Source organism: Phoenix dactylifera, chromosome 4, assembly GCF_009389715.1.
Source record: "Phoenix dactylifera cultivar Barhee BC4 chromosome 4, palm_55x_up_171113_PBpolish2nd_filt_p, whole genome shotgun sequence".
NCBI classification, from domain to species: domain Eukaryota; kingdom Viridiplantae; phylum Streptophyta; class Magnoliopsida; order Arecales; family Arecaceae; genus Phoenix; species Phoenix dactylifera.
This window is the reverse complement of record NC_052395.1, coordinates 9,279,197-9,303,523: the sequence shown is the minus strand read 5'-3', so window position 1 is coordinate 9,303,523 and position 24,327 is coordinate 9,279,197. Positions and strand designations below refer to the sequence as shown.

General features: G+C 44.1%; 1 protein-coding gene across 5 annotated transcripts in view; it reads left to right on the top strand.

Moving 5' to 3' along the window:
- The window catches only part of LOC103706849 (golgin candidate 5), a 39,879-nt gene that overhangs the window by 4,470 nt on the left and 11,082 nt on the right, over positions 1 to 24,327 (top strand). For 4 of the 5 annotated variants that reach the window (XM_008791100.3, XM_039125490.1, XM_008791101.4 and 1 more), the window contains exons 5-16: positions 733 to 807; positions 6,094 to 6,208; positions 19,881 to 19,942; positions 20,048 to 20,095; positions 21,084 to 21,368; positions 21,555 to 21,614; positions 21,718 to 21,801; positions 21,986 to 22,051; positions 22,465 to 22,563; positions 22,640 to 22,858; positions 23,637 to 23,751; positions 23,861 to 24,087. In XM_008791100.3, the coding sequence (XP_008789322.2) occupies positions 733 to 807; positions 6,094 to 6,208; positions 19,881 to 19,942; positions 20,048 to 20,095; positions 21,084 to 21,368; positions 21,555 to 21,614; positions 21,718 to 21,801; positions 21,986 to 22,051; positions 22,465 to 22,563; positions 22,640 to 22,858; positions 23,637 to 23,751; positions 23,861 to 24,087 (1,455 nt within the window). The remainder of the gene's footprint in view (positions 1 to 732; positions 808 to 6,093; positions 6,209 to 19,880; positions 19,943 to 20,047; positions 20,096 to 21,083; positions 21,369 to 21,554; positions 21,615 to 21,717; positions 21,802 to 21,985; positions 22,052 to 22,464; positions 22,564 to 22,639; positions 22,859 to 23,636; positions 23,752 to 23,860; positions 24,088 to 24,327) is intronic. The other variant, XM_008791102.4, reaches the window with a different exon arrangement.

Sequence of the window (24,327 nt, the reverse complement as noted above, 5' to 3'; positions counted from 1 at the left end):
ATTCCCAATATACATGTTTGACTGTAGTGTGTGGATTAATTGGAATTAAATGGATTTGGTGGAGTTGTTCTTAAAAATGATACTCTATGGATTAGTATAGATGTGCTATATCATCATTGCTGATTCATCATTCCTTGTGAAACTAAACCCATGGGATCTGTATTTGTTTCATGTGTGCTAATTACTGAGTTTTAAAATTCATCAATCTTGTTTAGATCTTAGAAATTTTTTACTAACCCCCAGGAATCATGTTTTTATGTCCACATTTTCACTAGTTATGATTCAAGTTCTGCTAATCGTGAGACATGATTGACGGCTAAGCCTATGCCTATAAGGCTATTTGCTGCGTTGCTCCCTTGATCAATCTGCCCACTGCGACAGTGCCTCATATAATTGGTGGTACTATTGAACCAGACATACAGGCATACAGCTGGCAAACAACCGATATAGTACACTGAGATAAATTATCCCTGTTTATGCAGCAACTAGCTATTTGGTTTTTCAACTGGCTGGCAAAAGTTCAATCCAAAATCACATGTTCTTACAGTTGTCCATTTATATTATGTTGGTGTTTATACTAGGGACTTCTGAATTAATGAAAAGTTGGGTGCAAATTGTTACTTTAATGGTTGAGTGGTAGTAGCAATTGTTTAATGACTACATGAATTAAGAGTTGTTTCTAATACATTTTTCATTTATATAATGTTTCTTCTCTTGATTACTATATGTCAGAGAAAATCCACAGAAGCAGAAATCGATGCATTACGAGAGGAATATCATCAAAGGGTGGCATCTCTTGAAAGGAAGGTGCATTTCGTTCGCACAATTTACTCATTTTCTTCATCTTATCCCCAATGTCTATTTTAAACTGTAACAATCAGTCCCTGACTTCATGTTACTGTAATGATTCCTTTGTTTATTACTTTGGAGTTGTGTTGGCTTTTTGCACAAGGCTTGCTTCATTTGCACGTCTCAAATTTTTATATATGGTATAGTGATGGGATAAGGCTTTTTAATTATGGTCTATAGATTTAAGTTTCTCTCAAAGACCAATTTTACATGTACTTAATGTGAAAAGGAGTTACTCATGCACATTACGACACGAAGTTAGCCAATGACCGGCCCTTATCTTAGTACTTTACGAAGAGTATTCTAGACAACTAAATACAATATATTTCAGAAGATAATATTTTTTTACATCCATAAATAAAGTATTTCATAACTTCTTGGATTGCTTGGTGCAATGATAAAAGACTAGATTTGACAAGTACAATGACATGGGTTCGAGTCCTGGGCAACCACTTTGTGCTAAAAGATGCTAGAAGTTAGGTCTGTCCCACTTTTCCCCTCCCAAGATTCCTGATTGTTGGGATCATAACTGCGTAGATTACTTTTATAACCTTGTGGATTGGTGGGAAGCCATCTCATGTTTATCCTCATCTTTATCAATATTCTCGCCCACATTGTGACGTTGATGATGGTCACTATTATTTGCATGATTCATCTTGCAATAGTAGTGTGTTATTGAATAGATAAACCTAATTTATTTTTCATTCACGTGTATTTGTCTTGTTAGTTTATGCTTGTTTGATTGATATTTGGTACTTTATTTAAGTGATTGGTACGTTCATGTCATACACTCAATATAGATGCAATATAGTTTAATTTCAGATTGAAAAAAAGGCGTCTCAATGCACAAGGCTCTCGCCACTGCGGGGTTTGAGGAGGGTCGGATGTGGGCAGCATCCTTGCCCCCACGTGTGGGGAAATTGTTTCCGTATTTCGAATCCATGACATCCAGGTCATAATGGAGCAATATTACCATTGCACCAGGGCCTACTCACTAATTTCAGATTCAAAATACCCAAACTATATATATTTTGATTCTAGATAACTTAAAATACAATCAAATGATGAGAAATGACTTGCTTAATGTTTAACTTCAGCCTAAAACTACCCAAACTATATAATTACGAACCTAGATAACTTAAAACACAATCCAATGGAAAAATAACTTATCTTGCTTTATTTTTTTTTTACTATTTTTAGATATTTTTTCCTATATTTTTTTGGCTAAAACTTTAAAACCTGGAGCGAAGCTGCTGAAGCCCAAAATCTACCCAAGGTGCTGAAACCAAAATAGGAACCAAGTTGTGAAACCTTTTTCAACATTAACACAGAATTAAATCATTATAATCACTAACTATTAAGAACTAATAAACACTATTTGACTAGAGTTTGATATAAGGCTATCAAAATGGGTTGATCAGCATCATCCACTACTCCTGCATCATATGTAGTACCTTGTAGTTATGTGTGTATGTAGTAAAGTACTTTTGAACCCTTGTAATTGATTATATGACTTTCAATAACTAAATTTGATTGATTCGATTCCCTTTTAGCTATTCACACACAGAGTTTGACTGTGCTTGAATTTAATTTGTGGCAGTTATTTTGTGTCCTGTTTTGCTAATAATTTTTTTTGTTTTTTTCCACTCTCTTTACCATGTACCATATACCTTCTTGTAAGTCCATTGTGAGGAATTTCTTGAACTAAGGATTCATTAGGCTCAAGCGACACCTACTAGTGTTTGCTTTTGTTGGAGATTAGTATCTTTATAGAGAGGCTTAATTGGTCCGATAAAGTTGTAGTCCTGTGGTTGAGGAACTGTTTATTGGTTGGTTTGTTCAACTGTAGATTCATGAAGTACATGTGTTCTGTTAGAAGGGACATTTGAGGGGGCCTCTTTCACTTGTATACTTATGATTTTGTTAACTATGGCATATTATATTAGTGGACAAAAGAAAGATGACTGCAAGGGATGCCAATTTGTGGGTGGTTAAAATCCCCAGGCCAGGCCTGATGTGCTGTTTGCATAGCAAAACCTTGTCTTTAAACTACAGCAGAATATCCTGGTCCCAATGGGAAAAAGATTTTTTTTTCCGTTATGATTACTGAGCTTGGCCTTTGTCACCTCCTATCGTCTCCTACAAGGGCATACGGTTTCCTCCATCCCTCTTGTGTTCCATGCCATGATCACCATCTCAGAGACTCAGACCTAACTATAGTCACCTCATGCCTCCTGACACCTTTACCTTTCTCTCCCATGTCTAGCCCTCTCATCCTCCCATGGCTCCTAGCATGCACCCTCTTATGGACCTTTATTGCCCCTTCTTTGAGGTTGGGGCAGGGGTATTTAGCAATGGAAGGAAAGTTGGTGTCTGTTTATGGCTAAGTCTATTTTTCTTCCCTTCCCAATGAGAGCAATGAAGAGGAAACATTAACTGACTGTAGCTCGGTAACTTTATTAAGAGCAGCTGGTTCTTGTGAATAGCATTATATTATTTTTCTAGAGAATTTTAATCCGGAAGTAGTCAATGGGTTTCGTGATCTGAAACTATAAACCAGACTCGTAGCAGCCGGTGATTGGTGCACCTTCGATGAGCATGTCACCGGAGCAGAATAGAAAGCTGCATGGGAAGGCATAGTGCATGCGAGGTGCGAGTTGGGAGCAAATAGTATCTACTTGGAAGGCGACTCGGCTACGGTGATCGCCTGGATTCAGAGTCGGCATGGCAATGACAATCATGATTCGAGATATCTGCAGGATTGCTGGGGGGCTTGTCGCTTTCGGAGCCATTCATGTTTTTCGGAAAGCGAATAGCGCCGCCAACTAGATTGCTTCTTATGCTGCACATCACTCAAGAGCATTCCTTTGGGAGTGCCCCGAGGTTGTTCCTCCCCCCTTTCCTCCCTCCCTTCGTCACCTCCTCTTGTCGGATTGTACTGGGTGCACCCACGCCCGTGTGGTGTGAGTCACGGTGTATCAAAAAAAAAGAAAACAAAAACAAAAACAAAAGGAGATCTTTGAGAGAGCTGAAGGAGTGCAACATGTTATTTGGAATTGTGATGTTTTATCCACAATTGCTTAAACAAGAGACGAAATGGAGGGTGTTTTGCAACTTGACTTCCTGTTTTTAATAATTTTAATACAAAACAGAAGCTCCAGTTACTCGGGTTACAGGATATTTGCCATCTCTGCATCCAAATGGAGGATAGGACTATAAACCTCAAGGACTGTCCTCACATGGGATGATAGGTTTCATAACATATGATGAATATATGGATTCTGTAATGTTTTTTTGTCCTACAGCATAAAAAATCCCAACTATGCAACCATGCCCTAAAAGAATTTATGCAGATTTTAGTGTTGGTGATCGAAGCTATTGTTCTGTTGATATTACACCTATACTCTGAAATATCTTGCATCTTGCTCGCCATGTTCGAATGTCAGGAAATAAAGGAAGTGTTATATGTTTTAGACAGGTGTTTAAGTGAGCTAACTTGCTATGAAATTTGTCTGCTATTTATCTGCTTTTGTGGCCCGTTTGGCATGTTGGAGCTTGAAGTCACAAGTGGAGCAATTATTGGAGAAATAGATGCCAGGCTGTATTGATGTCTCTTGAACTATTCTAAGGGGGCGTACTTGCATCAAATAGAAGTATATCCTAGTACGACAATATAAATCACATACATATAGAGTCACTAAATAGAAAGTGAGTTGGGAAGCATAAGAAACAAATTACCAATTGAAACCTGTAAATGTTCTGGAGGAACTAAATTTGGAATTGATCCAGTGTTAATCAGGTAGAAATTAATCAGTGGATGAATTTGCTGAATCCGCAAGAAAATGGTAAGTTGCATTAAACGAGTCCTTGCTGCAGCAAACACATATTTCTAATATGGATAGAGGGTGAATGCTTAGGATTAAGCTTTTGATTATTTCTTAGTGATGCTGCAACTGTACCAGAACTCTATCTTTTCTTCTTTCTCTATGTTGCAAACATATATCTGCACCTTTTATCACATTCCATTTGATGTTATTATGAGTTGCAAATGTTTGTAACCATGAAAAGATACTAATCGGGCTAAATGATACTTTGGTGTGCGCACAATTTACTGTCTCTCTAGAAATCTTTTGCAGGGTTTGGTGAAAACAGTAATGGAAATCAAATCAATGACTCCACCTTTCTTACTGCTATTGTTATGTAAATAACAATAAGGAAAGTAATAATAATATTAGTCTTAGCGCGTGCGCACACACATATAGGGATGAATTTCGCTCCTTTCAAGAGGAGGAGGTATCTACTTCTCTCAGGTCCAAAATCAATAATCAGGTATTCAAACTGAAGGTCCACACCCTTGATTATGATCTATACCTCTAAAAATGCCTAGAAACAAAAAATCACATGTTTCGGTGTTCTCTATCCTTTGCATTAAGTAGATAAAAATGGATAGTTTTCATTGTGCTAATGTGCTAAAATACATGATAAAGCATTTAAATTAAGACCATAGCAAAATATGTATCGATTGAAAATTAATAGATCTTAATGATTAGACCCTAGCAAAATACGGTCCCATATCATTTTAACTATATATTTTTATGTCTGATATTGATGCATAGGTTGGAAACCACCACACTACATGACTTTTGGTTTTTAGACATTTTCAATGATACAAATTATGATCAACGGTGTGAATCTAGGATTTGGGTGTCCGGTTATTGATTTTGGACCTGGAAGTAAAGGATAACCTCTTTTCTTGAAAGGAGCAAAGTCCATCTCTTATATATAGAGAGAGAACTAAGGAGGGAGAAATCCTTGTCACAATTTATGCGAAGGGGAAACTCATTTAGGTACTTGGTACTAATTCCCAAAGACTTTACCAGCTACACTAGTTATCATGACAATTTTCTTGTTCAACTGGGCTTTAAGCAGTCATAGCTCACATGTATGCTCTTGATGGAAGAGTAGTGCTTTTGACGTAAGAGTTCCTTGCTTGAAAAATATTATCAGCCATGGAGAATGTTCAGGAATAACAGGTAACTCGACCAGTTGTTTTATCATTTCAAAGCTCCATCAGAACAACTGATTTAAAATTGCTGCTTCGTCTGTAATTGAGAAAGATATTACTTGTCTGGAAAGGTTTTATATGTTCAGTTCATCCTTTTAGATACAATTTACATAGTTATTGTGCAGTATTATTTCATGGAAACAGCTTGTGTGGTATGAAATAGATACTGCTTGTTACAGGTTTATGCTCTCACCAGGGAAAGGGATACGTTAAGGAGAGAACATAGTAGAAAAAGTGATGCAGCTGCTCTTCTGAAAGAGAAAGATGAGATAATCAATCAAGTTATGGCTGAAGGTAAATATCAAAAGATCCATATGCATTTTATTTGTGCAAACCAAGTTGTAGGCCTTGCAATATTCTTCCATAATATTTGCACATTATTTCTTAAATTTTTATAAGCAACATCAAGGGTAATACTGCTGTGGTTACTGTATAATTTACCTTCATTAACGTGGTTGTACATCTATATTATCAATATAAGATGATTTGACTCATAGGAGTAAAGGCTAGAGTTTGTCAAAGCCAATAAAAAAAGAAAAGAACATTGATAGGACATAAAATGGATCGTCCTATTCCGGTATAGACTCATCCAGTTCCGGCCAAGTAGACCTCAGAGCCGAGCAGGCCGAAGAGGTACAATGACGTTCCGGTCCGAGCACCGGGGCACCCTACAGTGTCGACCGCGAGCCGAAGAGGCTTCCTCGATCACAGGCAATGCCGTGAAGAGCCAGGCAGACCTCGGCCCCGCCAAGAGTCAGGCAGACCTCGGCCCTGTGATGAAGACATGAGGAAGGTCATTAGAAATGCAGCAAGGAAAGCAAAGCGAGCCGAAGCTAGAAAGGCAAAACAAGTGGTGATTGGTTGTGTACAAGGTTTGGAAGGGGGCTTGCATGGACGAATTGCAATTGGGTGTGAGCCTAAATTGAAAGGAGGCGTGCAAGGCTTGATGGACCAGCAAGGTGGCATGGCATATGAGGAGGAGCATGGCATGTGGCTTTCTAAATCGTAGAGGGAGCAATCAGCCATTTGAATTTAAATTAAAAGGCATGTGGATGAGCCATTTGAATTTAAAGACATGTGCATGGGCTTGGAGGTTGACTTGGTCATCCCTTGAAAGGAAGAGGATCTTTAGGCTTTAGAGTTGCTGTTTTGAATTTGAAATGTGAGTTTGAATTGTCTTCTTTTGAAGAGATGGCTGAGATCCTTAGAGGATCCTATAAATAAGCCTCTCATGTAATTTGAAAGGATCTTTTGAATGAATAAAAAAATTATGGACATTAGCTCTAAACTGACCCAATTTATCCATCACATCATCAAGCCCCAACCAGCCATCCTACCGTGGGCGTTCATCCAACACTTTGGTGAATCCTAACTACTCAACACACCATGAACACAGCATCCACCATTCATCGTTTGAGGGCTTCCATCACCCCGCCAGAGGCCAGAGTCGACCTCCACTAGAGGCTAGAGACCGAGCCGACCTCGGCAAACACATGTTGCAGCCATTGCCTGCAGCAGCCTCACTGCGCCGTACTTGGCTTATTGGTCACGCCATGCATGTCAACCAGGGCCATACCCTGCCATATCAGGGGCTTTACCCTGCCATACCTGCCAGGGGCTATACCTCCGCCATCGGGGCACCCTGGTAAGAGATATAAAAGAGGCCATGAAAAGGTACTCAGGAGGACTCTCTCTCTCCTAACCACAGCAGGATCCTCCGCTAACTTAGCCATCGGAGGGCCTTCGCCGGAACCCCCGGTGAACGCTTTGTGCAGGTATCCCGGACTGCAGGAGGTGGCTCTCTCTTCTCCGCCCCGGCCGACGTCTTCCTGGAGGTACCCTGGAGCACCGAAGGTGGCCTTCTTCTCTGTCCCGGCCGGCGTCCCCTCTACTCCCTTATGCGTGCTCACTCTTAGGCTAGATTTCAACCACAACATCTAACGCTAGAGGAAGGGCCTAAGTCGTGGTCATAAAGTTGAGGATTACAGGAACCTCTAATGCATCGAGGCGCCGAACACAGATTTCCGGTGACTCGCTCCAAAGCCCGCCCCCTGCGGCACCGGCAGATGAAACTCCTTAGGTCATGCTAGAGCAGTTCAATCTGCTTGTTCAGCAAGTCCAAACACCCACTGTGGCCGTTCAGGGCTTGCAGCAAGTAAGAGTCCAGCCTGCACCTCCTTTTTTGCAGGCACGGGTCCTTATTACGACACTCGCGATGTCACTCCCTGCTAGGCAGTGAACGGAGGCCGGCAAAAGGGAGTGTCGTCCCTATCGAGCTCGGTCCCTAGGCCTGATGCCCTGAGCATGGGAACAACCATCAGAGATGGGGTCCGGCCTACGCCGAGTTCAACAGAAAAGTCGAGGAGTTGAAGCGAAAGATCCAGACGCTCCAAAAGCCATGGGTCCTACATGCTAATGGCTCCTCGACCTCGAGGGGCAGCGGCGCAGGCCTCCTCACCAACTCGGATTGAGTAGTAGCAGAGCAACCCCTGCACTTCGAAGTCTTCGCTTCCAACAACGAGGCGGAATATGAGGCGCTAGTTGTAGGGCTAAAGTCGGCGAAAGAGCTTGATGCCCGCCGCTCGAAAGTTTCTAGTGACCCTCAACTGGTGATAAGCCAAGTTCTGGGGAATTTCGAAGCGTGGGAGCCGCCAATGATAAAATACCTCTAAAAGGTATCAAGCACAGAGGACCCGAAACCAGTACGGTGCAAAGAAGCTGAACCGAGCTGGACAGACCCTCTTATTAACCTCCTATGAGGCGGGGTCCTCCTTGCGGATAAGCTTGAAGCCCGACGAGTTGACGCCAAATGACAACATCTCATGTGCGAGGGCAAGCTATACCACCAGTTGGTCACATCGCCACTCCTTAAATGCCCCTGCCCTTCAAAGGCTGACTACGCAATGAGGGAAGTGCGCGAAGGAATCTACAATGACGCCCTTGGAGCCGAGCTCGGGGCGCTCTGCAGAGTCGACCGCACACCACAGGCTCCCTCAACCGCAGGTACAATGATGCCTCGACTAGAGTGGGGCGCCCTGCAGTGCCAACCGCGAGCCATAGGCTCCCTCGACTGTAGGTACAATGACGCCCCGACCAGAGTTCGGGGCGCCCTGCAGTGCCGACCGCGAGCCATAGGCTCCCTCTGCCGACCAAAGTTCGGGGCGCCTTGCAGTGCCGACCGCGAGCCATAGGCTCCCTCGGCCGCAGGTACAATGACGCCCCGACCAGAGTTCGGGGCGTCCTGCAAAGTCGACCGCGAGCCACAGGCTCCCTCGACCATAGGTACAATGACGTCCCGACTAGAGCGAGGGCGCCCTGCAAAGTCGACCGTGAGCTACAGGCTCCCTCGACCGCAGGTACAATGACGCCCTGTCCAGAGAGTGGGGGCGCCCTGCAGAGTCAACCGCGAGCCACAGGCTTCCTCGATCGTAGGTACAATGATGCTCCAACCAGAGCGGGGGTGGCCTACAGAGTCAACCGCAAGCCACAGGCTCCCTCGATTGCAGGTATAATGACGCCCCGACCAGAGCGGGGGCGCCTTGCAGAGTCAATCGTGAGCTATAGGCTCCCTCGGTTGCAGGTACAATGGCGCCCCGACCAGAGTTCGGGGCGCCTTGCAGAGTCGACCGCGAGCCACAGGCTCCCTCGGCCACAGGTACAATGGCGCCCCGACCAGAATTCGGGGCGCTCTGCAGTATCGACCGCGAGCCACAGGCTCCCTCGGCTGCAAGTATGATGACGCCCCAGCACCGGAGCGCTTTATTGTGTCGACCACGAGCCAAAGAGGCTCCCTCGACCTCAGAGAAAATTTAAGGATGCCTCGACCTTAGTTCGTGCGTCCAAGTTGAAGCCTAAAAAGATCTACAAGGTCAAAAGGCATCAAAACTCACGACGACCTTCTATCTAAAAGAGACCCCGACAAACTATAGTGAAAGTTAAACGGGTCGCGAGCTCAAAAGGTTCGAAGCAGACCTGATGTCCGACCTCGACGCCTAAAGCGCGTCGGCGGATGAGCTCAGAGGCAGCGGGCTCTTCATCGACTTTGCGTGACCATCCCAAGTCTAAGTTGGAAGCAAATGCCAAGCGCAAAAATCCAACACAAGACGCACAGTAAGACGAGCTTAAGCACTTGCCAACATTTTAGAATAAAGTGCCAAGAAAGTGCATTTTATTGATGTCAAAAGGCCAAAGGCCGACTACAAAAGATACCGACCTTGAGGTCAGATTGAATACAAAAGAGGTCAACTACAAAAAGGCCTAAGTGGCACATTTCACAAGAATAGCAAGAAAAGGAGCAAAAAACAAAGGGGTAAAGCTCAGGCGGCCTGCGCAGCTTTAGGCTCGACCTCGGCGGCAGCCCCGGCTCCGACCTCAGCAGCGGCCTCTGCAGAGGCCTCAGGAGCATCTCCGTCTGCATCAGAATTGGGCTCGTGCAACTCAGCGAGCTCGCCCACTTCAGCCGTGATCGCAGACTCGGCGGCTCCACCCAGAAGCGGACAAAGGCCGCTGAAGTCGACCTCGGGGCAGAGTCGCTACGTTTGATCGCGGCAGTTCTCAAAACTCCGGATTAGGCTGTCAGTGGCCTCCTCCAGCTCGTCCAGGTACACCTCGGACTGGCAGTAATTCTGAACGGCCTCCCAGACCCGCTCCTCGGCCGACCTAGCGAGCTGTTCGGCTTCGCGCTTCTGGCCGGCCAGTACAGCCTCGAGCTCGAAAATGCGACCCTCGGCGGCTCGAAGTATCGAATGAGTGTGGTTGCGCCCGACCTCGGTCTGAGCTTTGGCCGTCTTTGCCCTCTCCTTGGCCTCTTGCTGCCGTTGCATGGCAGCCGCCACTTGGGCCTCAGCCTCCTGTTTCTGTCGCTTGGCGGCCTCCACCTTCGACCGAGGCAATCTCACCCGGTCTCGGTAGTTGGACACGGCGTTCACCAACATGTCAATCACATGAAGGTGTTGACACAAGAAGCAAAGCATTAGCCGAGGTCAGGTATATAGAAAAATATAAAAAGCAAGAGTGTGATATCACTCACCATGACGCCAATAGAATATGCCTGATCGACGAAGCCCTCGTACCCCAATTGTTCCAGCCGTTCTCAGTCGGTCGGAAGAGGCGCAGTGGACGATCTCGCGAGCAACGTCGCCAGAATCGAGGGCCAAATCATCCTCGAATAGATTATTCCCGGGAAGGAATGGTGTCCTCCCGGGCTCGGAGGGAGCAGTCTCGGAGGGAGTGAGGTTAGCTCTTGAAGAGCTCGGGGCCCCGGACAAGGTCAGAACCCTAGAAGAAGCCGGAACCCCGAGCCCACTCCCTGGCTCAGGCCCCGATCTCTGCAACTGGACGACCTTGCGGGCCTTCCGAGTGTCGCCGCCAGGCGCCGCGACCGCCTGCTCCACTGCGGCTCCTTCAATCGGCGGGGGTTGCTCAGCTTCATGAGCAGGCTTGCCTCGCATGACATCGGAGGAAGACGCGGCCCTCGGCCTCTTCGACCTCGGCTCAGGCCGAGTTCCTGCCGAGCCGGCCATCCTCTTATTATATCGGGCCATCAAGGTCTCGTCGCTGAAGACCGTCCCTGCAATTTCTGACAGTAGGAACTTAAATAAGAGTCAAGTGTGAGAAAGAAAAAGAAAGAAAAATTACTACATCGCCCTTACCCTCGAGATGAACTGAGCTCAGGCCGACGTTCACCAAAACTTCCTCACTGAGCAGGTCGGGAAGCTTCACAGTTCCGCCCAGCCGGAGCAGCCCGTCTACAATCTCCCGCTTGGACTGTGACAGCTTGGGTGCTTTATTGTTCACCGCGGCTAGCGACGAGCCCCAGGTCGGGTCAAACCCCCATGACCGCTCGGAAGTAATGAAGAGTAACTTATCCTTCCACCCATGAATGGAGAAAGGAGCACCTTGGAAGAGTACGCAGCCTCCTCGAAAGGAGTACCACCGCCCTTTGTCTGCAGGGCTATCCCTTAGCATGAAGCAGCCCCGGAAGACATTCCAAGGTGTGGAAACCGTGAGCTAGGCAAAGCGAGAGGAAGCCTATAATCATTCTCCAGGAGTTCGGAGCGAGTTGTGCAGGAACGAGGCGATAAGTCGTCAGAAGCTCGTTCACGAACCTATGGAGAGGGAACCTCAGACCAGCTCGGAGCGTCTCCACATACACCAATCTAGCCTCGAGGAGGGTTGGTCATCCGAGCCCCAGGCCCCGGGAGCTCAAGAATGAACTCGCTAGGGAAGAAAATTCGAGCCCGGATCAAGCCCAGCTCCTCTTCGGTCAGACTCGAGCTGATTCCGCTCGGATCATGATCTAGCCCGAGCTCGCCCTCCCCGCCTTCGGAGAAGCCCGAACCCGAGATGGACCCGCGCTGGGCCTAGAAGCTCTCGAAGGCGAGTCCATTACAATCAAGGGCTCCGCCTCGCTCACAGAAAATCAAAAGAAGGATAAACTATCCGAGCGACCGACAAGGAAAGAGAACACCTACCTAAGGCTCCCTCGGAGAAGATAACCAAAAAGAGAGCAGGATCGCCAGAAACCGAAGATGCGGAAAAGAAATCCGCTGCAAAGCTCCCAGAATGCTCTAATAACAGCTTGAGGACGATGATGGCGGCGGCCAGGAAGAAGAAGAGTGAGAGCGTTGAAGGTCGAATAGGGCCCCTAAGGCCTCCCTCACGGCTTTATATAGCCTACCTCGACGACTCTGATCGACCCATTCGGGCGGTTGAACAGCCAGATCTTGCTATATGGCAGATCCGAAAGCTTCCTCAGCAAATCTTCCTGGATCGCGGCGTTAAAGGCCGATCATCATGATGGCCACTTCAGGAGACAGAGCATTGATGAGTGGCCCCTCGTATACCGTCAAGTAACGCCTCGAAAGGGAGCACGCAGCCACGCACGCAACGTATTAAAGAGCTCCCTTGGCCACCTTAGCCTAGAGCAACGTGCCAGTTTGGAATCGCGTGGCAGTTTAAACTATCCAAGCTTGGCTCGAAAAACTCGACCTAAAGCTACTAGCTCCAGCAACACAAGAGGTGCACCCTACTCGGCACTTATATCTTCACAAACGCCTGACTGTATTGCAGGACGATCGATGACTCGATTACTCCCTTTGCCCGAGCCAATGAACGACTCGAACTCGAAAATCGAGGGACAAATGATAGGACACAAAATGGATCGTCCTATTTCAGTATGGAGTCACCCAGTTCCGGCCAAGTAGACCTCAGAGTCAAGCAGGCCGAAGAGGTACAATGACATCCCGGTTCGAGCACCGGGGAACCCTGCAGTGTCGACCGCGAGCCGAAGAGGCTTCCTTGACCACAGGCAACGCCGCCAAGAGCCAGGCTGACCTCGGCCCCGTGATGAAGACATTAGGAAGGCCATGAGAAATACAACAAGGAAAGTAAAGCAAGCCGAAGCTAGAGAGGCAAAACAAGTGGTGATTGGTTGTGTACAAGGTTTGGAAGGAGGCTTGCATGGACCAATTGCAATTGGGTGTGAGCCTAAATTGAAAGAAGGTGTGCAAGGCTTGATGGACCAGCAAGGTGGCATGGCACATGAGGAGGAGCATGGCATGTGTTTTCCTAAATCTTAGGGGGAGCAATCAGATGAGCCATTTGAATTTAAAAACACGTGCATGGGCTTGGAGGTTGACTTGGTCATCCTTTGAAAGGAGGATCTTTAGGCATTAGAGTTGCTGTTTTGAATTTGAAATTTGAGTTTGAATCGTCTTTCGTTTGAAGAGATGGCTGAGATCCTTAGGGGGTTCTATAAATAAGCCTCTCATGTAATTTGAAAAGATCTTTTGAATGAATAAAAAAATTCTGGGCATTAGCTCTAAACCGACCTATGGAAATAGGTGCTAGCTTGAGCTAGTCCTATCTCCAAATCCCACCGCCATCCTTTGATTTTTGGTGCTGCCCCGAGGTGGGCCATTAATCCCATCCATCCATCACGCCATCAAGCCCCAACCAGCCATCCTACCATGGGTGTTTATCCAACACTTTGGTGAATCCTAGCCACCCAGCACACCATGAACACAGCATCCACCATCCATCTTTGGAGGGCTTCCATCATTGGTGCTTTCATTGAGATGCATCCAACCCAAGGAAGAGGAAGCTATTGATGCCAACAAGAAGAAGATTATGGCCGAAAGACAACCAACTCATAGGGAGCGGATTGAAGCCTTGGAAGCAACCTTAGAGGCTCAAAACGCTGCTGCCAATGAGAGACTAGGCCGCGTCGAAAAGGTGCTCCATCAGCTTGTGGTGTCCATGAACAAACAAGAAGGAAGAAGAGCCAAGGGGGACCAAAGCTCTAGAGGATCCGAGGGATCTAGGGGCAAGAGGCGCCATGAAAGGTTAGAAAGTTCAAGTTCATCTAGTGAAGCATCTTCAAGTCAAGCGGAGGAGTCATCCGAAGGGAGTGAAGAAGATGAAGAGGACCGAAGGGAGAGGAGGATATGAGAGAAGACCGAGGGGAGGGGCAGCTATGCCTAAGATGTATTTTTTCAAATTCAATGGGGACGATCCTAGCACATGGGTTAGCCGAGCCAAGCAATACTTTGAGCACCATCCCATGAAAGGTCAAGCAAAGGTGTCTTATGCTGCCTACTTCTCAGAAGGTAAAGCTAATCAATGGTGACAATGGATGAGGAAGACCTACAAAGCCCAAAGGAAGGAATTGAGATGGAAGAGGTTTGTCAAAGAGCTCTTGAGGAGGTTCGGATCCACTGATTATGTTGACTACCATGAAGCTCTTTTGAAGATCAAGTGAGCGGGTTCCTTGAGGGACTATCAAAAGAAGTTTGAGCACCTATCTACTAGGGTGCATGGCTGGTCCGAGAAGGCTCTTATTGGGTCTTTTGTAGGTAGATTGAAGGGGGAATTGGCTGCTAAAGTGAAGCTTCGGAAGCCAAGGTCACTAATGCAAGCTTTGGAGATTGCAACGATGAAGGATGATCAAATTCAGGACTTAAGGAGGAACAACCGGTTTGAGGTAAAGAAGACAATCCCTATGGCTGCACCATTTGGGGTCAATAAGGAATTCAACAAGGGCTTCATCCCGGGAGGTCCTAGTGGGAGTACATCTAGAGGCAAGCCTTCTATCAAGGGGATAAAGAAGTTATCCTGGGAGGAAATGCAACAAAGAAGGGAGAAGGGTCTTTGCTTTAATTGTGATGAGAGGTTCACACCGGGTCACAAATGCAAGGTGAAGCATGTCTACCTCATTGAGCCAGTTCTTGAGGGGGAGGAAACCCAAGAGGAGGGCCACAGTAGAGCTTGCAAGGAGGAGGAGATTGATGAAGCCGAGCATGGGGAGCCACACATTTCCATCTATGCCTTGGCCGGGGTTGCGGGTTCTAGAACCATGAGGACTCAAGCACACATTGGCAAGTTTGAGGTAATCATTCTCATTGATAATAGCTCTTCTTTAAACTTCATAAACTCTAAAGTAGCTGAATGTTGAAGTTACCCTTGACTGAAATTGAACCTTTTGAGGGCAAGGTAGCTAGTGGTGATAAGCTGGAGTGTAGAGAGATGTTTAAGGGAGTGTATGTGAAGATGCCAGGGATTGAGGTTGTGGCGGACCTATGCTCTTTGCCAATTGTAGGGTTGGATGTAGTGTTGGGTGTGCAATGGTTAAAGGAGCTAGGAAAGGTGGTGTCGGATTATAAAAAAATGAGTATCGAGTTTATGTGGGGGGAGGAAAATGAGTCACTTTGAGAATGAATGGAAAAGTTGGAGGTAGGACCATTGGGCTGAATGAGATGGAAAAAATTCTGAGGCTTGGGGGGCAATGCTTTGCTATCACTATTGCCTCTCAGTCGAGAGCCTTGAGTGAGGGTGAGGAAGATGAGAGTGGAGTTAAGGGTGTGGATTTGAGGGCTGAAATGCCGGAAGATTTGAGAAAGATGTTGCTGAAATATTCTGAAGTGATGGAGAAGTTAGAAGTGGGTGGACGAGGAGTGGAAAATAATGAAGTACAAAATGGGCTCTTGAAATATAAAGGAAGGGTGGTACTGCTGAATGTAGGGTAGCTTAGAAAAAGGGTCATGAGCCACTTTCATGATTCTAAGGAGGGAGGACATTCGGGGGTGTACAGAATTTAGGCAAGGGTAGCTAACTTGTTCTTTTGGGAAGGCATGAAAGGTGACATAAGGAGATATGTGGGGGAGTGTGATACTTGTCAAAAGGTGAAGAGCGAGAGCTGCAAAACAAAGGATTTGATGCAACCCTTACGAATCTCTTCTAACACATGAGAAGATGTCACCATGGATTTCATCGAAGGGCTTCCTTTTTCCAAAGGGTTTAATGGAGTACTTGTGGTGGTAGAACGGCTGTCCAAATATGCTCACATGGCTATGATGCATCCCTACATCGCCAAGTCTATAGCCAACCTCTATGCGAACAATGTGATGAAACTGCATGGCATGCCAAGGAGTATCGTGACGGATAGAGATTGGATTTTCATGAACAATTTCTAGAGGGAGTTCTTCAAGATGCATGGCACAGAGTTGGCAAGAAGCTCCACTTACCACCTCCAAACCGATGGCCAAAGTGAGGTAACTAATCAGACTCTTGAGCAATATCTTAGATGCTATGTGCGTCAATATCCAAAACAGTAGGAAGAGCATTTATCTTGGGCAGAATTTTGGTATAATACTTCATACCACCGATCCATCAAAGCATCACCATTTGAGGTTCTCTATGGAAGGCCGGCCCCTACACTATCCTATGAAGCTGGAAGTTCACTTAATCATTTGGTGGACATGGAACTTAGGGAAAGAGATGAAGTCTTGAGAGAGCTCAAGAAGAATTTGGCAAAAGCTCAAGAGCAAATGAAGAAGCACTTTGACAAAGGGAGGAGCATGGAGTCCTTTGAGCCGGGTGAGTGGGTCTACCTCAAATACCTACCAAGGAAGCACAAGGCTCTATCAAAGGCAGCACTCAGCAAATTAAGGGCCAAATATTTTGGTCCTTATCAAGTCTTGGAGAAGTGTGGGCAGCTTGCTTACAAGTTAGATTTGCCAACCGAGGTTCTCATCCATCCGGTTTTTCAAGTCTCATGGCTTAGAAGAAGAGTTGGAGATCCAGGCAAGGTTGTCAATGATTGGCCAATGGTGGATGAGAAAGGAATGGTTGATGTTCAGCCAAGGAAGGTATTGGAATACCGGCAAGTGACGAAGGGAGGCCAAATTCGAACCGAAGCCTTGGTGCAATGGAGAGGACTTGTAGCTGAAGATGCTACATGGGAGAACATTCAAGTTCTCAAAGAACAATTTTCCGAGTTGGACCTTGAGGACAAGGTCAGTTTTGAAGGGGGGAGGAATGATGAAGACATGAGGAAGGCCATGAGAAATGCAACAAGGAAAGCAAAGCAAGCCGTAGCTAGAAAGGCAAAACAAGTGGTGATTGTTTGTGTACAAGTTTTGGAAGGGGGCTTGCATGGACCAATTGCAATTGGGTGTGAGCCTAAATTGAAAGCAGGCGTGCAAGGCTTGATGGACTAGCAAGGTGGCATGGCACATGAGGAGGAACATGGCCTGGAGCATGGCATGTGGTTTTCTAAATCTTAGGGGGAGCAATCAGCCATTTGAATTTAAATTAAAAGGCATGCAGATGAGCCATTTGAATTTAAAGACATGTGCATGGGCTTGGAGGTTGACTTAGTCATCCCTTGAGAGGAGGATCTTTAGGCATTATAGTTGCTGTTTTGAATTTGAAATTTGAGTTTGAATTGTCTTTCGTTTGAAGAGATGGTTGAGATCCTTAGGGGGTCCTATAAATAAGCCTCTAATGTAATTTGAAAAGATCTTTTCAATGAACAAAAAAATTTTGGGTATTAGCTCTAAACCGACCCATGGAAATAGGTGCTAGCTTGAGCTAGTCCTATCTTCAAATTCCACCGCCATCCTTTGATTTTTGGTGCTGCCCGAGGTGGTCCATTAATCCCATCCATCCATCACGCCATCAAGCCCCAACCAGCCATCCTACTGTGGGCATTCATCCAACACTTTGGTGAATCTTAGCCACCCAACACGCCATCAACACATCATCCACCATCCATCGTTTGAGGGCTTCCATCACCTTGCAAAGAGCCAGACTGACCTCGGCCCCGCCATGAGCCAGGCAGACCTTGGCCCCGCCAAGAACTAGGCAGACCTCGGCCCAGCTAAGAGCCAGGCAGACCTTGGCCCCGCCAGAGGCCAGAGCCGACCTCGGCCGGAGACAGAGCCGACCTCGGCAAACACATGTTGCAGCCATCGCCTGCAGCAACCTCACTGCGCTGTACTTGGCTTATTGGTCACGCCATGACGTGTCAACTAGGGCCATACCCTGCCATACCTACTAGGGCCATACCCTTCCATATCAAGGGTCTTACCCTGCCATATCTGCCAAGGGCCATACCTTTGCCATCGGGGCACCTTGGTAAGAGATATAAAAGAGGCCATGAAAAGATACTCAGGAGGACTCTCTCTCTCCTAACCACAATAGGACCCTCCGCTAACTTAGCCATCGGAGGGCCTTCACCGGAACCCCCGACGAAGGCTTTGTGCAGGTACCCCGGACCGCAAGAGGTGGCTCTCTCTTCTCCGCCCCAGCCGGCGTCTTCCTGGAGGTACCCCGGAGCACCGGAGGTGGCCTTCTTCTCCGTCCCGGCTGGTGTCCCCTCTACTCCCTCTAGCGTGGTCACCCTCAAGCCAGATTTCAACCACAACAAACATAATATAAAGTAATCTGATAAAGGTAATCATAGGAATCTCAGGATCACCTATATTATACAACCATAATTGCCTCAAACCCCTGTATGGGCCGGTATCACTGCTAAGGGTATCATGTCTAATGTCTGAGGTTTGATTATATAGTTTTGGAATTTACTTAAAAAAGTTGGTATAAGTTTAGAGTATGCTTCAGCTGAGCTTCAAGCCTGATATTTATAATTTATTTCATTCGGAATTGTATTGGCCAGAAATGTCAAAATCAAGAAATAATTTAATATTAAACATGTTACTGACATTGTTAAGGAGGCTGATATTTATACCACCCAATTTTTTCTTAAAAAAAGAGATCGAGAAAATTATTAAAATGACTAGAATACAATAGAATATAATAGACCTGGAAATACAAAAAACTTTAGTGGAAAATTGTTGAGTCATTGATGTGTGTCTTATAGTGCCCACTTGCAATTCCTAAATGATGGGAATGAGGTCTCAAATATTGGTTTCTAAAGACCATGTAACTTCTTGTTTGTTGCTTGTCGCAACTGGATATTGATTGCATCACAATTTAACCGAGGCATGTTAATGCCATGGATCTATGGGACTCCTTTATAAATGTTTTTGGCATGTGTTCCTTTCTTCCCCAACCCACCGGGCCACCAGCACTATCACTTGAACAGAAATAGGCATACTCCGCTAGTTCATTCTTACACTTGTGGAGATGGGCTGAGTATGGGCTTAATGAAAATTTTGTTAAACCTTTTCTCCACTACAGAGGACCTAAATTATTGAGCTAATTGTGAAAGCATAATTTAAAGTTCTTGGAAAAATTTTGCTGAAATCAAGAATTCACAAGCTATAAAACGAGATATGAAATCAACCTTCCTTATCCTTGAACTTAGTTTGCATCATGAATTTTCCAGGTAGATGATTGTCTACAAAAGTTTTAAGACCCAAAAATTTGCTGTAACATTGGTCTTCTGCAGGAAAAGTCATCATGATGTTAAGCTTCATTGAGAAACTCATTTTAATCTGTTTTTTTGCACGAGCAGGAGATGATGCCTTCACTGTAATGGAGTGACAAGAAATATAAGAGTTACCTCTGCATGCTGTATGAATCTTATTTGAGATAGTGTGCTTAATGTGCTTCTAGTCTCAGTTATTGCTTGATATCTGATGCATGGCATCTCTTTGTGAGTTTAAAGGAGTTCTGCAAATTTGTACTAATCTCTCCATGGGTTTGTTTTACTTTTGAACAGGTGAAGAACTATCTAAAAAGCAAGCTGCCCAAGAAGCAACTATCAGGAAACTAAGGGCACAGGCATGGAATAAGATTCTATCTTCTGATCTTTTTCATGTCTTTAACATTCTTATTTATAAAATACAAATTTTAATGTTATTTACTAATCTGTTGTATTGGAGCCAGATCAGGGAGTTTGAGGAAGAAAAGCAAAGGCTCAACTCAAAGCTTCAGGTAATTGAGTGATTAATCTGTACACTAAGTGGTTGATACAGTAAATTAAATTGGTCAAAAATTTTCCTCGCACAAATACATTTTTGCTTATAAATTTTGAAATGGTGAATTTCTTATATCTTAGTGTGTTTGTATGAACTGTAAGGTGTTCCATGTGCAGGAATGTTTTATTCTGATGTCTTCATGTTCAATAAGTAATTATAGTATCTCTATAATTGATATTTTAAGTACTGATGGCCAGAAAAGAAAGGATGGATCTCAAGTGTCGTTGCAGAAATCTCCTGCAATCCTACCTTGGATATTTTATGGGCTCTTGGACCTATCTAGGAGCTCATGCACCTTTTCCCACAAAGCTCTCAAACTTTTTTGAACTCATAACTAACAATTGCTATTATATTTGCATATAGTCACTAAGGTATCCTTGTTTTTCCTCTCTTGAATCCAGATGCTACCAATCTTATGAAAGGAATATCATTAAATTATATATCAACTTTTACAGTGAATTGACTTAACTGCTTCCTTAGCAGTGCTGCTTCTTTTGGGTTTCTCTAAACCTTCCAAGTCAAGTTTTGCATCTAAAGCTAAGATATGAAAGCAGCAATGTTCTATATTTGGTCTCAAGATTCATAAAGATGTATGTCAAGGAACTTATGGGGTTACATATTAATCTTCTGAAATTTGAAAAGTTCCAATGGGAAACTTCACTCGAATTTTAATAAAGTTGGATATGTCTTTGTGAATTGTTTGGAGGATTCTAAATGAAAGTCCTTATGTTATTTGAATCTCAGCTTCCCATTGAGAAAACTGCTGCAGAAATTTCTATTTATCTAAGAGTGCATATTATAGCAGACCCTGTGTCCATTTTTATCTGTACTAGGGTGCAATTTTTTGATTTTGTTCGACATAACTATTAGTTTGGACATTACTGGCTTGAATACCATTTTCAGTTTGCATGAATTCTTATTCATTCATTCATGGGTCATTCTAGGTTGAGGAGTCAAAAGTGGAGAGTATTAAAAGAGACAAGGCAGCAACTGAAAAGTTGCTGCAAGAAACCATAGAGAGAAATCAAGTGGAACTTGCTGCTCAGAAAGAATTTTATACCAATGCACTTAACGCAGCCAAGGAGGCTGAAGCATTAGCAGAGGCACGGGCCAACAATGAAGCCAGAATAGAGCTCGAGAGTCGCTTGAGAGAAGCTAGTGAACGGGAAGCTATGCTGGTTCAAACACTTGAGGAGCTGAGGCAAACTCTGAGCAGAACAGAGCAACAGGTACTTTTTGAACACAGTTATCTCCGTCTTCAGTCATTAGGAACTTCTCTTTGTAGACAGACTTTATAAATTTTCTGTAGTTTGTTTAGACCTATTTTTGTCCCATGTTATTCCACTAACCCTATCTATTTAAAATTAATCTTTCATTGGAAAGTAATTCATTTACGACTGGGTCAATTATTGCAGGCAGCTTTCAGAGAAGAAATGCTCAGAAGAGATATTGATGATCTTCAAAAGCGCTATCAAGTATGTGATGCTTCCTGATCTTGAAAGTTTTTTATTGTTCATATCTAGTTGTGGTTGATGGTTTTCAAGGCTTGTATCTTAAATTATATTTTCTGATCTCCAGGCAAGCGAACTTCGTTATAATGAGTTGATCACCCAAGTTCCTGAATCAACCAGGCCACTTCTAAGGCAGATAGAAGCAATGCAGGTTTTTTATTTTTTAAAATGTTTTGCTTATTTCTTGTCTTTGAGGCACCTTCTTTCTTTGTTTGCATGATCAGCATGGTGCAGAGATTGTTTTGTCAACAATTAATGCTAGTCTAATTCTTCAGAATTACATTTATATTATCAAAATTCATTTGTTAATCTTTTGGAATTTTTAATTTTAATAGGAGACAACTGCCAGAAGAGCAGAAGCCTGGGCTGGTGTAGAGAGAGCCCTAAACTCTCGCTTGCAGGTTGTTTTCTCTTATTAGAGATATTGCTCACATATCTTTCTAGTTTTATTTGTCAATGCTGCCACTTCAACGAACATACGCACAAATCTATTTTTGAAGCAGCAGTAAGCAATGAATGGCAATAATGCCAGATTTATGGGTACGAGATAGTAACTGCTGATAAGTATGCCAAATTTTATGGAAAGCCTCTGGAAACTGGTTTTCAGTGGTTTCGCAGAAGGTTTATATGCTTTCTCCATATCTCGAACCACTCTGATAGTTTTCCATGTTTGTTGAGGTTTTCTGCAAGGCATTTCCCATTTGGACTTTAGATCTGGTCAAATTAGTTACCAAGCTAGTGTCTCAGAAAACACCTAGTTGCATGTGGAAACACAACCATGGTTCTTCTTATCAGTACTCACTTGAATTGACAGGAGGCAGAAGCCAAAGCTGCGGCTGCAGAGGAAAGGGTGCGGGCACTGAATGAACGTCTATCCCAAAGTCTTTCTCGGATTACAGTTCTAGAAACCCAGGTACCCTTTTGCCCCTGGCTACTTCGTTCATGAAAGTGATGGAACTAAGCTTTAATTAATCCATGGGACTTTTCAGATCACATGTCTTAGAACAGAACAAACACAGCTGAGCCGGTCCCTTGAAAAGGAGAGGCAGAGGGCCTCTGAAAGCAGACAAGAATATCTAGCTGCAGTGGAGGAAGCTGCAACTCAAGAGGGTCGGGCCAAACAGCTTGAAGATGAAATTAAAGAGCTTAGAAGCAAACACAAAAAAGAGCTGCAAGACGAAGTGACACACAAAGAACTTCTGGAAAAGGTAACATTTGTCTGTTGCTTGTTAAGTATGCATCATTTTTCCATTGAACATAGTAGTCATTTGAAAGTGCACTTCGCTTCCTGCATTAGAAGCAAACTGACTTCCATAATTTGTATGTGCTTATTTGACCAGCATTGGCCAAAACTCTTTTCTTATTATACTGACATAATCAAGATGTGTTCAAGCTGATGGTTCTTTTGTTATTGAGCCAACTTTCTATCTGCTATCTGATTATGTGTTTTTTCGGAAATGAAAAGATTGAAGCTTTTAACTAGCATTCTTTGTCCTAGGTATTTGGAGTATTCATCTTTGAAATTTATTCGATTGTTGAGTTGCTAATTATCAGCATCTTTGAATCCTTTCTCCTGATTGCTGTCTAGAGTTTCTCATCTCAATTCTTGCCAACCATTACATACATCTTTGCCTGATACTACAGCCTTCTCCAGCTGTCATTGCCCAAGATCATACCATAACAATCAGTTTTCTGTCATTTTTTATTTTTGTTTTTCCTTAGATTTTTTTTCTTTAATGTACTGAACAGATTTTGCAATACCGCACTATCATAAACCCAATGAAACTTTCACATCTCAGCTACGTGCGTTATTGTGAAATGTCCTTAAGCTTGAGATTATACCTTTATCCATAAATACAGAAGGTCAGGTTATTTATGGTTGAGTGGATGGTTGTAAGGTAGTGTGCTAATCTTTGACCTGTAAATTTGATTCAATATCTCTGTATATCAACCATTTGTTTTATTTGAACTTGTGCTTATTTGTAGGAGCTAGAAAGAGAGAGAAATGCGAGATTGGAACTGGAAAAAGCTGCTTCTCGTGAACTTCCTGTTGCTGCCAATCAAGACCCACGTAAACACACTAACCCTTTTGTTGAAAATGGTAATTAATAGATTCTGAACCTTTTCCAAACTATAGTAGAAGGATTTTTTTTCATAAAAATGTCTATCCACTTTGGTTTTGTTTGTTCTTTCCCTTCTTTTATTTGCAGGTAATGTCCCCAGTCATAAGCTTTCAAGTGCTAAGAGTCTGAGTAGCATGGAAGAAAGTCTTTTCTTGCAAGCATCTTTGGACTCATCTGACAACTTTTTGTCTGAGAGGAGAATATCAGGGGAAACAAGCATGTCCCCTTATTTTCTGAAGAGCATGACTCCGAGTGCTTTTGAAGCAGCACTTCGTCAAAAGGATGGTGAAATTTCATCATATATGTCACGCTTGGTATGGAGACAACATATCCTTTTTTTCATTTGGAATTGCTTTCTAAGAGTTCATTGAATAATCTGGGTTAAAGAACAGTAGCCCGGCCATTTTTTAGTGCAACAGTTAGTACTTTTCTATAGCAAATCTTGAGAAGCAGGTGATATGTTATTCTTCAGCTCAGGTTTGGGGAAGCAAAGTTGCTTCCTTGCTGTTCTGTCATTGTAATAGAATGAGGTTATCAGTCCAATCTTATTTCCA